Raw genomic sequence first — 17,390 nt, forward strand, 5'->3', positions numbered from 1 at the left:
TTTGATCATTGTAACAGTGGAGATATATCTATAAGTTTTCTATCCATTGTTCTTGGCAGGCTCTGGTGCCACTTTGAGTTGGTGTGTCTGGTCTGTGGGGAGCTTGCTTCTGATGATGAGCTTGGAGAGGCTGCAGGGTTGTTTGAAGGCCAGAAGAGGGAGCTCAAGAAAGATTTTTTTCAAGATGGAGGTCCCCATCAAGTGAGAGTTGTAGTTGTTTGATGATACTCTGTATGGGTTCCAGTGTGGCGTGGTAGGTGACAATTAGGGATGTGAGGGATGTATTGAAGCAGGTTCTCTTGGGGTATCTGGGTGGCCCGTTCCATGATGCGATCTGCTTCTCTGGAGTGTCCTTGTTTGGTGAAGGTGACTGAGGTGTTTTCATGTGTATATCCTGGACTTTCTCCTCAGAACATATTTTGTGATATCTGAGTGCGTGGCTGTATATAACAGATTTCTTGGTGTGTTTGGGGTGATTACTGGATCTATGAAGGTAGCATAGTGATCCGTGAGTTTCAAATATATAGTTGTCTGTAGGGTTCCATTTTTGAAGCTGATCATGGTGTCTAGAAAGTTGATGCTGATGTGGGACTGTTCCAGAGAGTTTAATAGGTTTATTACAATAATCTGTAACTCATTAACAATTCCCCTCCCCCCCCCCGCCAACTACTCTCCATATGCCTCCTGCCCCGTTCCTTTCTTTCTTTTGACTGGAGAGGTGTTAATGGGCCACTTCACCTTGAATGTCACTTTGAAACATGTTAACTACCTATGCTAAACAATCTGCTTCACTGTGTATTTAGCAGTGAATTAGGGCTTGTCTACATTACCCACTGGATCAAGGGGCAGCGATGGATCCAGTCGGGGTCAATTTATCGCATCTAGTCTAGACGCGATAAATCAACTGCTGAGCGCTCTCCCGTCGACTCCAGTACTCCACCAGGGTGAGAGGTGCAGGTGGAGTTGATAGGAGTGCGTCAGCCGTCGATTTACCGCAATGAAGACACCGCAATAAGTAGATCTAAGTCCGTCGACTTCAGCTACGTTATTCATGTAGCTGAAGTTGCGTAACTTAGATCGATCCCCACACAGTGTACACCAGGCCTTAGTTTCCCAGACCTGAAGAAGAGCTCTGTGTAAGCTCGAAAGCTTGTCTCTCTCACCAACAGAAGCTGGTCTAATAAATGACATTGCCTCACACACCGTGCCCCTCAAATATCTGACCAAGGCATTCTTCTTTTTTATTTTAAAGTCTAATGGTATAATTTTCTTAAAAGGTAGATAAGATTTGAGAAAATAAATGAAAAGAACCTGTGAGCATGTGCCTTTCACATAGTACTCTAAAGCAAAGTCTAAACACTGTGCAGTCATACGCTCTCTGCACTTTGGTGTTAACAACAAATTACCAATAAGATAAAGTTCTGCTCAAACCTTCTTCCGTGGGCATGGCTGCCCCTCGGGTTCCCGGTTTAGGACTGCTCAGCCAACCCCTAGGTCCATTCTCACTACATAACCACTCCTACCTCCCTTGTAACTAGATGGGGTAATGGGTCACCTGTCTCAGTGAGTGGGCAGATCAGGAAGAACCCCCTAAACCCTTTCCCTGCTACTAAAGTGGGATGTTTCAAGAATACAGAGCAATCCTGTTACAGAATCATAAGCAAATGGACTTAAATTAGAGTGTGATATTGTGATGAGAAAGACAAAGAAAGAAGCTGTTCCCAACTGAATTATTATATTTGTTATATAACATCATATTTGAACACATCAAAGCTAGAGTCAGATCATTTTTATTGCTCTTCACATGCAAGAATGAAAACCCTGTTCACCTATGTACTCTTCTAGAAATATCCGCTGGAAGATTATGAGTGTATATAATCAATCACCTACATAAAAAGACCATCTAAACAGAAACTGTAACCAACCTCACATTTGCATTAGGTTGATACAAACTGTTTATAAAAATTAATTAGTTTATCCAGTGGTAGATGTAAAATAGTGAATTAAAAATCTTTTTAAAACCGGTACAGAATCACTGGGATTTGTTAGTTCATCTTAAAGATTTTTCAAAGGATATAGTCAGGATTGGAGAAACTCAAAATGTAACTTGTCATTTTTATTGGTGTAATTTTGCTAAATACATATAATTCACCCATATTCTTTTTCTACCATAAATGTTTCAGTGGTCTGATTTCTAAGATAAGTAACATCAATGGCGGCAACCCAGGGATTCACAAACAACCCTTCAACAACAAGTCAAGGTACACGCAAGGAAACAGATTTAGATTTCAAGACACAAAGGTGATCCTTTTAAGCAGCAGGGAAGGATAAATATTTAAAGACCATATGAAAGACATTTTAACAATGTGTTTTTAAGTGAGCATGGACTGCTGCTGACTTATGTTAACATAACATTCTTTCAACAAGCTGTATTTTTCTGAAACCCCACAATGAAAAGTGAAATTGTAGATGGCTAAACTCATGAAGCTCCAGTCCCAAAATTTATCACTGGGGTTCTTCAGAAAACAATGTGTGACTGGGGCCCACTTATGTTAGTGTTCATTGATCATCCTATAGTTCATGATTACAAACTATAAGTGGTCATATCCTGAACAATACACCTCTGCAGTCGCTAGGAGTTGAGCATGCTCAGAAGCTCCCAGCATTTGGCCCAAGACTAGCAAGAGTACTCACAAGATGTAGCAGATAACTCCTATACTCCACATATCTGTGGCATATCCAATAGGTTCATAGTTTATAACTTCTGGAGCCACAAACTCAGGTGTCCCAAAGAGAACTTTCAGAGAACCTGTACTTTCTGTGAAGAAAGAAAGAGGAAAACATTAATAGTTGTATATTTTTTGAAAGTATAGTTAACAGTCTGCACTCACATTTATGGACTAGTTATTAAACTCCGTCACCAAAAAGGTAAATAATTGACTGAGCTGCTACTAGCTTGGCCAGCTCATGTCTTCCTGGGCTCATGAATGAATAACAAATAATAATTCTTCTGTGCTAAGCATCACAAATGCACTCAGCACTGCACAAGACACACAAAGAGAGTTCCTCCCCTGAAGAATTTGCATTCTAAATAAGACAGACACAGGGTTACCAGCACACATTGGGAAGATAAGAGATGGGCCCAGCTTGTGATGTTTGGATTCAGAGCTAAACTTTCCCAAAAGGTTTGTGGGTAGCTAGGCCCATCTCTGCTTAGGTAGCTCCACAAGACCATTTCCAGCAAAGAATACAGATGCTAGATTAGAACTGGAGGACTTTTCACTGCCCTATCAAAGCCTTGGCAACTTGCACTGCAAAGCGAAACAGTAATAAATGTAGAACAAAAAAAAAAATGTTGGCATCCAAAAATATTTCATTAAGTGAAAACAGTAGAGAAAAATCAGTGCCTTGCCACTGGTGCTTGTTTAAATTTGAAAGATGCCCAGGTAGAGAATGAGAAAGAGAGGGGGGAAAAAAAAAAAAAAGCACCACACATGATAGATGTTAGGTCGCTTAATGCCCGACTGGAAGGTGCTCAGATACTGCAGAGATGAGTGTGAAAAAAAACCTATACAGAATAGAAACAAACGTGCCATATTACCAGCAAAAGCAACAACAGCACCACTATTTGTACAACACATATGTCCAGTTTCAAATAACATTTCTAGAGAAGGGTGTGAAACACCATGCAAGCCGTTTAGTATGGAATGATCAGGAAATCCAAATGTGCCCGTTTTAGACCACATCCATTCCAAAGAGCTGGAGAAGGAAAAAGAGGAAAGCAGCAAGAGTGCAAGTGGGGAGGCAACCAACAAGAAGGAAGTGGGCAGGGAACAAGGAAATGATCAAGTGCAAGTGGGCACAAAGGACCAAGAAATGACGTTTACTGGCTATACTGGAGCAAATGGGTTTAGTTTGGGAAAGCAGCTCTTGTCCAGACTCCAAGATAACCTGGGCAATCAGTGCTTGGCGTAAATGAGGGCCACTGCCCTACTATAGTTATTAGTATTTATTAATTGTATGACAGTAACACCTAGACAGTAACACCTAGTAACACCCATCATGCTAGGTTCTGTACAAATACGGAAGGAGAGACTGCCCCTGTCTCAAGAGATTACAATCGCAATAGAAAGACAGACAAGGGATTGGAGGGGGAAAAGATGTAATAGACTCCAGTCCGTTAATGTTAAAATAATCTTGTTACAACGTGTTGCACCCTTATAACAATTAAAACAAAAACTAAAAAAATTATTAGCAGGTTAATCCTTTACTAGACGACAACTGGACTTACTTGACCACCAGAACAGAGAGCTCCTACAGAATATATTTCTTTTCCAGAACCATCTAGTAGACACAATTAACCACGTTTTACTATCATTCCTGCATGATCATCAGTTCATATGGTTAAGAAATTATAATTAATTTGCCCTTCTACAGTTCCTTCCATCCAAAGATCTCAAAGCACTTTACAAACTCTAATCATACAACCTCTTAACACCCTTTGAAGCATTAGTATCCCCATTTTATAGATCGGGAACCCAAAGCACAGAGAAGTTAAGTAATTTACCCAAGGATCACACAGTAAGTCTGTGACAGAATCAGTTTTGTACCATAATCACTAACCATCCCTTCCTCCTGCATGTATGCACTGGGCACTATCACAGTGAATTCACTCTCATTCCCCTCATCCTGTCATTTTACACATGACAAAATCCTTTCTTCCTCTTGTCATAACCGGTGATAGCAAGTTAATTCAGGAAACCTGGCAGTCAGAGACCTCCAGGGCCATCTGGTGGAAAGGATGTCAGTTTCTAGTGACTGAAAAGCCATATACATTTTGCACAGAGAGCCAACTTTTTACAAGCTTGGTACATAGGAAGAACCCTGGCTTCAGCTACCATTTAAGTGAAATCTAATGCTGAAGCGTTAGTTGGAAAGTGGCCGTTTTTTCTGCACTGTGCATAACAAATTGATTTTCAAAAAACAATGTCTTAGCAGCACACACACACAAAAATCCTATGAACCCACAAAGTTTATCTTAAACAAATTTTTTACATGAGCTTCTAAGAACACCAAAAAAGGTCAGGAAAATATCCCACTATGTCTTTGGTATTTCCTGACAAAATAAGAGAACTAATTATCTGCATAAAATTACTGCAGAAGGATTAATGGTTTTAACTAATTTAAGTTAGATCAAAGTACTGAAAGTTAAGGTGCACTAGATTTTTACTGGTTACAAAACAATTAAAAAGAAAGTTATGATCTTATATTGCAAATTGATGCAGTCTCCACTCAGTTATCACTTCCATTCTCTTTATGAGGGCTTTTGATTGAGTAAAGTCTGCCAGATTAGAATAATAGATTGCAGTTCTAACAAAGGTCCTACCCCCCTTCAATTAAAGTCAGTGGGCATTCCAACATAATCATAAATAGATGCATTAGAATGCTCACAGTCTGTCAAAGTAGGCAATTGCAAAGAAGAATGAACTAAACAAAACCACATAACAAAACAACCTTGAATAGCTTAGAGCTGTTGCTAATAAAAATTGTTTTCCTTTTACTGGAAGAAGTCTGAGTTGAAAGTTCGGAAAGTCTTACTGATCAGAAAAGCACTATTTTCCTTCATGTGGCCTATTTAGTATGGTATTCTCTCTTTGTGGGAACTGCTACACATGCCACATCTTGAACTCGGATAATTTGGACAGAGTTGCTCACAGTTCAGCCATGGATTAACACCAGAGGTGAGTTTGGTTCGTAGATGAGAGGCAAATGCCCATAATGCCACTGTGCAAGCAAGAGCAATGCACAAATTAATCTACGTTTTATGAAATCAAGATAAATTCTGGTGTCCATGGCTACAATCCTTCTATGACTGAGAAAAATGTAGCATAATTGCCAATGTGGTATTTGTGACATGACTGCAGCAATTCACATTTTTGCATCACACTGTGCAAAATACATAGTGAATGCAATATGCTTTCCAAGAATACAAAACTATTAACATGGCCACCACATTGAGAAGAGGGAATCCAGTCTCTCTTTTGGAATCTTGGGTTAAACTAATCGTGATCTGAAAGTGAGGTGCTACTTGGAAAAGTTACTGTAAAAATGCCATTCTGGGATTCCATGTTTATTGTCTCTCAAAGTTCAAATCTGCTGACTTCACAAATAAATGGGTTTCCTAGATGCTAGTTGGAATCTGACAGTCAAGTTGGAGTTGTTCACACCAACAAAGACTTTACTATTGGAACCTAATTAACATTTCTGCTGATAATTCTTGAATCAGAACAAAACCCAGCTCCCTATCCCAGAACTTTGTTTACTCTATAGTGCTAACAGGAGAATAAGTGCCAGTCAATTTTTATTTCAGTGAGTAAAGTAAGCAGATTGATTGAATAAAAAGGTACCAATTTCACATCATCTCTTTTCAGAGCATAGCCACACCTTAAATGTGGAAGGCAGACTTGTTCATTTCTAATTAGATTAATACATTCTTTTTGCTAAGAATTCTTATTATGTTTGCACTACTCTGTGACTTAAGACTGGCCGGAAAAGGAAAGATGGATACAGAGATGTACTATTAAAGGCAGAATACAATAATTCCAAATATTACTTGCACACTAATCACTTGTTTTGTTTTTTGTAAAGGAATCATGTGTAATTTTATTTAAAAAGGGGGAGCACATAACTATGGGCCCCATTGTGAACCCATTACTTACACTGGTGAGCAGTAATTCCCATAAATTGCCCCCAAGGAAGTCAATTGGATTAGTTACATGAATAACTGCTCCCCAAACCTGAGTAGCAAGTTCACAATCTGCCCATATCTAGTTTAATACTTGGGAATGATTTTTCTTCTGCTGCAAAGTATAAGATAAAAATAGAAAATAAAAAGAGCACTTGATGTTCAGTTAGCAGAGCTATTTGCTGTATGGCTTCCAAGCATATACGAGGCTTGCTAATGGAACTAGCAATGAGGCCACTGAAGAGCAGGAAGGCAAGTAGCCATCCAAACGATTCTACTTCGGAATGACACCATACATGGGAACTTTCAGTCCAAAAAGAATTTTGAGGAAGTTATGAATAGTTCAAAACGGGATTGTGATAGAAGTACCTCTTCAACATAGGTTTGCCAAGCGTCCAGTTTTCGATTGGAACGCCTGGTCGAAAAGGGACCCTGGCAGCTCTGGTCAGCATTGCTGACCGGGCTGTTAAATGTCTGGTCAGCGGCGCAGCAGGGCTACGGCAGGCTCTCTGTCTGCCCAGGCTCCGCATGGCTCCCGGAAGCAGCCAGTATGTCCCTGCAGCACTTAGGCACAGTGGCGATCCGGGATGTTCCATGCGCTGCCCCCTCCCCGAACGCTGGCTCTGCAGCTCCTATTGGCCGGGAACCGTGGCCAACAGGAGCTGCAGGGGTGGCACCTGCAGGTGTAGGCAGTGCACAGAGCCCCCGGGTCCCTTTGCATAGGAGTTGGACATGCCGTCCGCTTCTGGGAGCTGCCTGAGGTAAGCACCACCTGGCCGGAGCCTATACCCCAAACTCCCTCCCGCACCCCAACCCCTGCCCCAGCCCTGAGCCCCTTCCTGTACCCCAAAATCTCTCATCCCTAGCCCCACCCCAGAGCCCACACCCCCTCCCGCACCCCAACCTCCTGCCCCAGCTTGGAACTCCCTCTTGCACCCAAACTCCCTCCCAGAGCCCGCCCCCCCTCCCCCATCCCCTGCCCCAGCCCTGAACCCCCTCCCACACTCCAAACCGCTTGGCCTCAGCCCGGAGTCACCTTCCACACCCCAACCCCAGCCCAAAGCCCTGTCCCACTTTCCAAACCCCTCGGCTCCATCCCCCAGCCTGGGGCCCATTCTTGCACCCCAAACCTCTCATCCCCTGCCCCACCCCAGAGCCTGCATCCTCAGTCAGAACCCTCACCTCTCCCACACCCCAACCCCCTGCCACAGCCTGGTGAAAATGAGTGAGGGTGGGGGAGAGCAAGGGAGGAGGGACGGAGTGTGTGGGGGCTGCGCTTTGGAGAAGGGGTGGGGCAGGGGCGGGGCAAGAGTATTTGGTTTTCTGCAATCAGAAAGTTGGCAACCTTGCTTCAGCAGTTCAGCATGTACAACAATACACAACAGTTTAGGACATGAAGTGAAGAATACTTTAACCAACACAAAGTGAAGGGGAAATGTAAAGTAGAATGTAATTACCCAAGCTAGAAAATTCCCAGAACAAGTCCCACTCTTTAAAAAATAAAAAGTGTCATGAGATCGTTAATGACAACAAATGATCAGGACCTTGATTTTTGTGTTTTATTTCAAGTATAAGGATATACTATATATTATGTTTCAAAATTATTTTGGGTAAATGTGGTGATTTCTCTCTACAGCTGTTCTGACCATTGTGTATTTCACCTTTTGATGTACGAAGGCACTGCCATCTATAGAGACTGACTGCCATTTTGTATTCACGGCAGTGCAGACTGTCTCAGAGAACAGACATACACTATGTGCTGTCTTATGGATGTCTTACTTTTGTTCTTTCTTGGTTTTAATATGTTACTCTAAAATAAGATGATTAAATTTTAAAGTATCCATTTGCTATTTATGTGCAAAAGAGCATACAATAAATATGATAAAACTGTTCCTGCCGCACACAATTTGTCATTTTAACATAATAAAGTTAATAGATTTATTACCTAATCTTCTTGCAAGTCCAAAGTCAATGAGTTTGATCCTTGCCCCAGTCTTGTTGACACACATAATGTTTTCTGGCTTCAAGTCCAAATGGACAATGCCCTGCTTATGGATATACTGAACTCCTTCCGATATCTGCCTCATGTATTTAATACATTCTCTTTCTGTCAGTTCAAAGTCCTCATCGATGATTCGTTCAAAGAGTTCTCCTCCAGAAACACTGAAACAAAACAAAAAAGGGGTGGGGGTGGGAGATTATTGGATTATTTAAAAATATATTAATTTATTGGTAAACTGGACACTTCCATTATACGAATGGAGATAGTTCTTCACATTGCTAGCAGTTCCTGAAGGGTTTTGAAGGTATTTCAAGGCGCAGCTTTTGTGTGGTAATGGAGATTTCCATAGACACCACAGGAAAAAGGTCACTTTTTAGCTGTTATTATGCATGATGTAGATCAGTGGATCTCAACCTTTTCCATACCGAGACCCCGTTTTCGTTACCAGTCCCAGCCCATATAGATGGGATCTAGCTGGGACCCAACCTTGCATTTAGCAGTAACGGAAGGGCAAGGTGGTTGTGACACACTGACCTCAGACTCTGAACCCATTAATATGGAGCCTGATCCACTGACTTGAATGGAAGCAGGATCAGATTTGGAATGTGCATTGTTTTTCCTCGTAACATCAAAGAAATCTAAATAAGTAATTCAAAATTGAAAGAAAACCAAACACGTGGTGGGAGAGGAAACTGGATATTAAAACAAGATAGGACGGGTCCAGGGAAAGGGAGCAGAACCTTCTGGCTGGATTCTCAGGAAGGGTGTGTGTGTAATAAAACAAAATATTAGTTATTTTTGATGCTTAGTAAATTATTCAACTTGTTCTTTAACTAATGTCCAAAGATGGGACATACTTTGTATTTATGCTTTGGGTGACACATGAACAGCGGAGGGAATGGTGAAAAAGCACCCTTGCACTCGTAAATCTGTTCTAAATTGAAATACGGCACACTCTTTATATGGCTTAATATTTGGCAACATTTACGCTCACTGCCAAATGTAATTGCACATTTCAGTTACAGAAGGAAAACACAATTGAAAAACAGCCTTTCAATGTTTATAAATTGTCAGATACATGGTAAGAAATTCTATGTCCCTCATGTATTAAATTGAAATAGAAACATCTGGAGTTCTGTACTCCTTTTGTTGCTTTAACTATAAGGTTTCAGAAAATATATAATTAGAGTAGCTACTGCAGTTTCCTACTAAAAAGTATTGGAGAACTAAACATAGAAACAATAAGGTCAGCATATGCTTAACAAACTCAAATAATTACATGGATTACTATGTAAGGCTAAGACAATGGCTAGAGTTTCAGATAAACATATCTGAAATTGAAGTTTCTTGGTTCTAATAGTTTATGAGTTCAGTATGTTAGCAACCAGTGCAGAGATGTTTATGAAAGCATCTGTTCTCAGAAACTATGTGCTTTGAGCACTTTGCAGTTCCAAAATAAATATCATCCTTGTACTTTACAAGAAATGCAGAGGAGAAAGCAGGCAGCTTCTTATCAGAGACAACCATTTTATTTGAGTTAAAAGAGGATTCCCAACAAAAGACCTTATAAATTAAAAAGAAAGGACAAAAACCTTCAAGTGAAATATACTTCAGTGACTGCTTAAAATAGACCTAATGACTAATCTGAACAATTCTTTTTTTGTACTCTAAATGCCATTCTTCTTGGCTCTGCCTTTGCAGAGTCTATGCCATTATCTCTAGTATATCCTTTTAGCCATGTTACATGTCAATGTACGTGCATGCTGTTCTCTCCCCTCATTCCTCTAGCTATTCTGGTAATGTCATTAAGATAAACTGTGCTTGCATTTCCTAGATTCTTGATGTTCCATTTATTTCCTGCAGTTTATATTATATTAGCAAAGTCGAGTTGTTTCTTTTTCTGGCTGTGCTTTTAAAGGTTCTTTGAGGTGGTGGATGGATAAAGTGTAACCCAGGTTCCATGCACTGGCAGAGGGAATATGTTTTTTCTTCATGTAGTTAGAACAATATTATCATCTTCTAAGGGCTGAGCAAGTCAGTGGGAGTCTTTGCATTGATTTCAATGGGCTTTGGTTCAGGCTCCTGAGAAGCATATTCTTCTGCACAGCAATTGCAGTCTTTAGCCACCTGTTATTTTAAGACTGTGCCCATAGAGACACTATGGTCATTTAAAGAACCTATTTTGGACCTTCCTTGTATGAAATCTTATCTTCACTATATTTTGACATATACCCCAACCAAATGCATAGGCTTGCTGATTCGTGACAATTCATTCATACCAAATGAATGGGGATTCATTTGCACTTTAATAATCTCAGGTTTATTACAGTCTATGCAAACATAAATTCGCTTTATGGGGCAAGTGAAGAATCTGAAGGCACTTACTCCTCAACTTTCAAAGCAATTCACAGGGCACTGGAATGTCTACAGAGACAGGATTACTTCTATATTTGGAAATTAAATTGCCTGGGATTTGCTTGCCCCTAGATCTCCAAGCCAGGTAACAAACTGTAGACAAATTGGAGGGTTTTCAGAGAAGAGCAACTGAAATGATTTAAGGAGCTGGAGGGATTGATTTATGAGAACCAATCAAAAGAATGTAATAGCTATATGTTGGCTAAGCAAAGCCATGGTAACTACGGAGGTTTAAACCACTCAAATTATTTGCATAGGGTATACGCCAAGGAGAGAGAGGAATTATTCAGCATGGTACAAAGGGAAATAACCAGACACTTTGGGATGAAATTAAAAAGGAAAAATTTAGGCTGAATATCAAGAAAAACCAATCCTCCTGGCAGTGACGATAAGAAAATGGATGAAGCTTCTACTGGAAATCTTTGGAGACATGTAAAACAAGAGGGTACAAAGTACTAGAAATTTTATTATAGGGAACAATCCTGCATCCAAGTGGCTGGATTCTGGCTGTATGGCAAGTGGGTCAGATTGTTACTATTATTTCTAAATTCAATATAAATGGCTTTCAATCTTCAATCATTCATACCGAAACAAATTCTCTTCTTGGATGTACAAGATCAATGGGAATGGCATACACACATTACAAAAATAGAATTTGGCCCCGGATATATATACACATGATCAGATTTTTTAGAAGAGCTTATGTCACAGGGTGGCTGACCCCTTGAAATGAAACAGGTCCAGTGCCTCTGTGCTAGAACAGTTGCTCCCAGTTTGGCCAATGAAGAGGGCATGGCAGCACCTGGAGCTATGAAGATCCAGGCTTTCCGTAAGCAAGGGGGATCAGGAGTAGCAGGGAGTCCCCTGGGAGAGGCAGCAGTAGGAACCTGCTGGGGGAAAAGGGCCTCCAAGGAGAAAGTGCTGGGAGGTGGTACTCAGCAAAAAGGGCAAGGAAGAATCCTGCAGGATGCTCTGATGGAGGAGTGATAGAGAAGCAAAGTGGAAAATCCCCTGGGAGCGGCAGCCCAGGGTAGGCTGAGGAAAATTGCCTGGAATGAGACTCCGGGTCTGCTAATGGATCCTTTGTGTGCTTATAGGTCATCTCCCATCAAGCCATTGCAATTAAGTTTCCAAAGGTGCTCAATATGCAGCAGCTCCTATAGAGAACAAGGGGAGCTGCTAAATGCTGAGCACTATTGAAAATCTGGCCACTTCACTGGAGTGGACCAATGGGAGATGAAAATCTGGCTACATTTTTATACCCCGATGAGAACAATGGGAACTGCTTGGCTGTTGAGATCTTCTAAAACTCTGGCTCGGAAACTCTGATGTGCAAAAATAAACTAGCTTAAAACCTAAAATCATGCCTAAACACAGACTAAAATAACTAAACTCTGTGGTATTTAAATGCATCTTATCTTTTAAAATAGCGGGTGGTTTGGTGGAGGGGGGAAATTACTATCCAGAACCCTTTATACGTTTGCCTCCGTTTTCCATTAGGCCTGCCAGCTCCCAATTCCAAACTAAGTCGGACTTTTTCTCCTCCAACCATCACTAACTTGCTCAAGTTTTAAATCCAAAAATAAATGCACCATCTAATATTTAAGCACCAATGTTGCATAACAAGGATTCAATCTCTGAAATATGCTCGTGCAAACAATAGCTTTCACACAGTCTGAACATGCATTAACTAAGACAAGTAGCTCTATAGTCTCTTTGCTTAAAGCAATCTGTGTTTTGCTAGGAAGATCAAGCCAGGAATAAAATTCCCTTCCTTTCCCTTTTTACGCACCACAATGGGAAGCAGCTGTGCTGGGACCACAGCAATTGACCTATCCTTTTGGGCAAAACATCAACAGAGATCAAGAGTTGATTTTCTTTCCTGATGCTGCTGCTACAAATATGGTGTTCACATTAAACAGGTGCACTGATAAATTATGCAACTGCCATTTTGGTCATGCATGCTCTCATAGTCTGTGGTGTCTGAGCATTGCATTCCAAGCTACATCACATTATACAGATTCCCGTCTTGAAAGGAGTTCCAGCACAGGGACACCTTCTGAGCTCTGTCTTCTGCAAAAGTGAAAGAATACGTACTATGATCTACATACTAACTATGGTGGCTGATGGTAAGATAGACAGATTAAATAGCTATCATATAGTTATAACACCATCATGTTGCTCTGTACTGTGATTCTTATGTTGCTTGTCTGCCACTTTTAGTGATGGTGTAGGCTGGGAGCACAAAGTGAACAGTGTATATAGGCCTGGTGAGGGTGGGAAGATGGGGCACCATCGCTTTGTTCAACAACTCAACAACCAGGAAGCAGCACAGATGGTCTATGAATGTGGTCATGAGTAGCTGTCCATGGCGTGAAGGATGGTAACTTTGATGCAGGGACTTGAGAGTCGTGGGGTGGAAGTAAGGAAAACAAAACAGGCATCATCAGTCCCTTCTTTAACTGCTAAGTATGGGTTAGGGAGACCCTGCATGGTGACATTAGAGGCAGCTCAGGTTGTGTCGAGCCAGTCTGGCTGCTAGACAGCCAGAAAGAACTATATCCGATCTTGTCTGCATCCATTAAACTCACTTTAGAATTCTCTTTCTCTCATCTATCTAGATTTTTCTATAGGTACTACAGTGATGGGTGCGAACAGTTAAATAACCAAGTTTTGTCTCTTCTCTGCCAAGGAGACCCACAAGGCTCTCTTAAGGGTGCAGACAGAGGACCACCTTCGACGGAAAATAAATTTGCCTTCTAACAACGGTTGAGTACTGTCGTTGATTTTTTTGCTCCTCTAATAGACATGACTATAATGAATTTTTCATAAAAATTCAACTATTCTGTTATAGTTTGGCTTTGGCGTTTGCATTCTGAATCACATCTTTCTTGGGTGTAATTTATTGATTCATTCATTCATTCATTCTGCACAGCCATTCCATCATCTATGAAAAATTACTATTTTTCAGTATTTAAATAAATAATTGGTAGTACTTTATCTAATGCATGTTTAGAGATTGCCAAACCAAATAAATAGTAATAATCTCATCCCAAACCCGTTTCTCATTTCTAGAACCAATCTGGACCTGAAGATTCTGAAATATTTGGTTAAATTTTTCTCTCCAATCGTTATTTTTGATTTTCACATTCCTCTCTGTTTCCACGTTCCACCTGGAAGCAGAGCGAAGAAACACCAGAAAAGTACCCTTCCTTCAGTATTACCAACTGAACTAGATACAGGATGCAACAGAAATCTTATGAGTGCCTGTGCTCACAAAATTTTTAGCCAGATTGTGTTGAAATCAATAGAGATATATTAGGAATAATTTGGCCAAAGATGCTTAAATATCTTCAATAAACACTTGGACAAAATGTGGATGATTTATGTGACCAGAACAAAAAATCTGGCCTTTTTTTAAGAGTCACTCATCACTAGATAATATTTTATACAAAAAGGACAAATTATTTTTAATTATCTGTCAAGGTATCAGGATATCTTCACACACTGGGCATCAATAAACTAAAATCTGCTCTTAAGGGTTATACTCACATTTCCAAGACCATGACGATGTTGGCTTTTTCTTCAAAGGCATCTACACACTGGACAAGTTTTGGATGATGTAGACAGTTCATGATGCCGATTTCCTGCCTTATATTTTCTTTATCTTTAGCTGAGTATGCTTTGAAAAATTTTCCTGCCCAAACTTTTCCAGTTTTCTTCTCAACAAGTTTAAAGACTTGTCCAAATTTCCCCCTGAAAATATATAACTATTTCTATGAAATGGTTATAATATTTTATGGCCTACTAATACTGAAAACGAAACTTAACGAAAAACTTTTTCAGAGTGGTTAACTCAAATCTTGCACTGAAAACACATGATCACAAGCATTAGTCCAAGTGCTGTTCAAGACTGAACTGGGCATACTGATTTGAAAAATCAACTTGACGAATATTACATTCAAAAGGCGAGATCTTCACATAGTATATATGGCTGTGGCTCTGCTGAAGTCAAGGGAGCTATGCTGATCTGAAAGAGATGAGGATCTGCCCGGAAGGCTCAATTCTGACCTTCGCTAGTCTGGTGTGTATCACCAGTCACAATAAAAAATAAGCACCTATGCTTGTACACACTGATACTACAAGCTAAAAATCTATACACACTCATGTATCTAAAATCCTATGGCAGTCCAATGCTCCCTAATTAGAGAGTCTTCACCCTCTGATGCACATTACTCCCATTAGCTTCCATTACAGCTACATATACATGTATAGAAAGAATGGACTTCTACGGCAGCAAGGTGGAGGTGGTGCTCTCTCCCCATCCCAAGTGGGGGTTGGCCACATGGGACTGGCACGAGCTGCCTGGCATCGCCACTCGTCCCTCCCGAATGTTCCTCCATGCCCCCCTAGTGGGGCATGTCTCAGTTTGAAAACCTCTGTTCTAATCCGGCATTATTACTTCAGGCTACAATTGCTAATGTGAGTTTACTTACAATTCCACCTTAACCGTAACCCTTACAAGCAGGAGCGGTGCCAGGGTTTTTGGTGCCCTAGGCGTGGGTCCTTCCACGCTCCTGGTCGTCGTCGGCAATTCTGCGGCGGGCGGGTCCTTCTGCGCTCCTGGTCTTCAGGGCACTTCAACGTCGGGTCCCGAAGTGAGTGAAGGACCCGCCGCAGAATTGCCGCCAAAGACCCGGAGCGCTGAAGGATCCTCTGCCCCCGAATTGCCGCCGACAGCAGCAAAATGCTGCCCCCCCCAATCCTGGTGCCCTAGGCAACCGTCTAGGTTGCCTAAATGGAAGCGCCGGCCCTGCTTACGAGTGGAAAACACAAGAGATAGCTAGTTTTGTTGTACAGAAGACTATACAGAGGTAGAATCCTATGGCCTTGATTGCCAACAGCAAAACAAGTCCCTCAAAGTGTGTTCTGTCATATGATTTGCATATCCACAAGCCTGAGTACTGACACATACAGCCAACTTAATCATTGACCTTTAATGAGCAATACTATTAATGCTTTTGGGATTATGACCACTGTCAACAGAGAATCTACCCTACCACCAGGGTGTAGGGTTTAATCTCATTAACACTAATCAATATAATGGAGCTGTAAGTGCACAGTTGGTTTCTGCCTTCCAGACAGATTTCAGAGCAGAGAATAAAAAATGAATCATCTAGCATTTATGGGCTTCATTCTCCTCACCAGAAGCACATGTGATGCCTATTTTAAAATGTCAGTTAATGGGAATGAAGAGCTTTTATGGAGAGAAGACCAGACCCCTTTAGAATATATGTTTTTAACTGCACACAAGCAGCCCAGCTAGAACGCTAAGAATGTAAAGGCCCATACCGTACACATTTAAGAGTGCATCCTCCTAGCTCTTTATAGCCTTAGAAAGGCAGCATTCCAAGGGCTGAAACAAGAAACCTAATGGTCTACTTACGATCCCAATCTTTCTTCAATATTGTAGAACTCCGCAACTTTTTGTTCTCTATTTATAGTAACTGTCCGATAGTCAACCTCTGTTTCTTTCTCTTCTATAAATGAGGATTAAGAACTTGATTAAAAAAATCATACTACATGTATTAAAGATGTAGAGATTCATTTGCACTGATGAAATTATGAACTTCTTACCATCATCGGATAGCTCAGCTTCATCTTTAGGCTCTATAAAAAAAGCGGGGGAGAGGGAGGGAAAGAAAAATTGAGATGATTAACTCCTGTCTGCATAGGATGTATATGCTTAGAGAAGGCAATCTTAGTCCTCAAATTAAGATCCTTTGGGTAAACAGTTAGGTACCAAAAGGCAGCCATCTAACAGGGTTTGCATACTAAATATACAGTAAAAGTCTGTTCAGTCTCAATGTATTAAATTACAATCTGGTAGCAGAAGCCAGGCACTTCTGTTGTCATCAGTGTAGAATATTCCTTTGAAGAGAAAGCAGCTGGTTTATATGTCTACTAGGCACATAAAATGTAAGGAATCAGATCCCTGGATTATTTAATAGGCTGCCTTCAGAATGCTTCAGAGGAAGGGAAAAATAAAACAATTAAAATTATTAAGCCCATGAAGCCCCTAATTGGACAATGCTTGTATATAGGAAAAATACATTTCTTACTCTCATATCCAAACCTGAAAGTGTAAAAAAACAAAGCAAAAACCTCTGAGAAAGGCTGTCCTTAGAAGCTGTCCTGCCAATTTTGCAAACCTAGAGCTTTGGAGAG

The 17,390-nt window shown here is 40.8% G+C and overlaps 1 protein-coding gene across 1 annotated transcript in view; it reads right to left on the bottom strand.

The window, feature by feature from the left end:
- MYLK (myosin light chain kinase) overlaps positions 1-17,390 on the bottom strand; it is a gene marked incomplete in the record, with an annotated part of 315,646 nt that overhangs the window by 19,573 nt on the left and 278,683 nt on the right. The window contains 5 exon segments of the mRNA XM_034786555.1: positions 2,695-2,818; positions 8,691-8,908; positions 14,715-14,918; positions 16,609-16,702; positions 16,800-16,832. Of these exon segments, the coding sequence (XP_034642446.1) occupies positions 2,695-2,818; positions 8,691-8,908; positions 14,715-14,918; positions 16,609-16,702; positions 16,800-16,832 (673 nt within the window).

Source organism: Trachemys scripta, chromosome 11 (assembly GCF_013100865.1).
Source record: "Trachemys scripta elegans isolate TJP31775 chromosome 11, CAS_Tse_1.0, whole genome shotgun sequence".
Classification (NCBI taxonomy): domain Eukaryota; kingdom Metazoa; phylum Chordata; order Testudines; family Emydidae; genus Trachemys; species Trachemys scripta.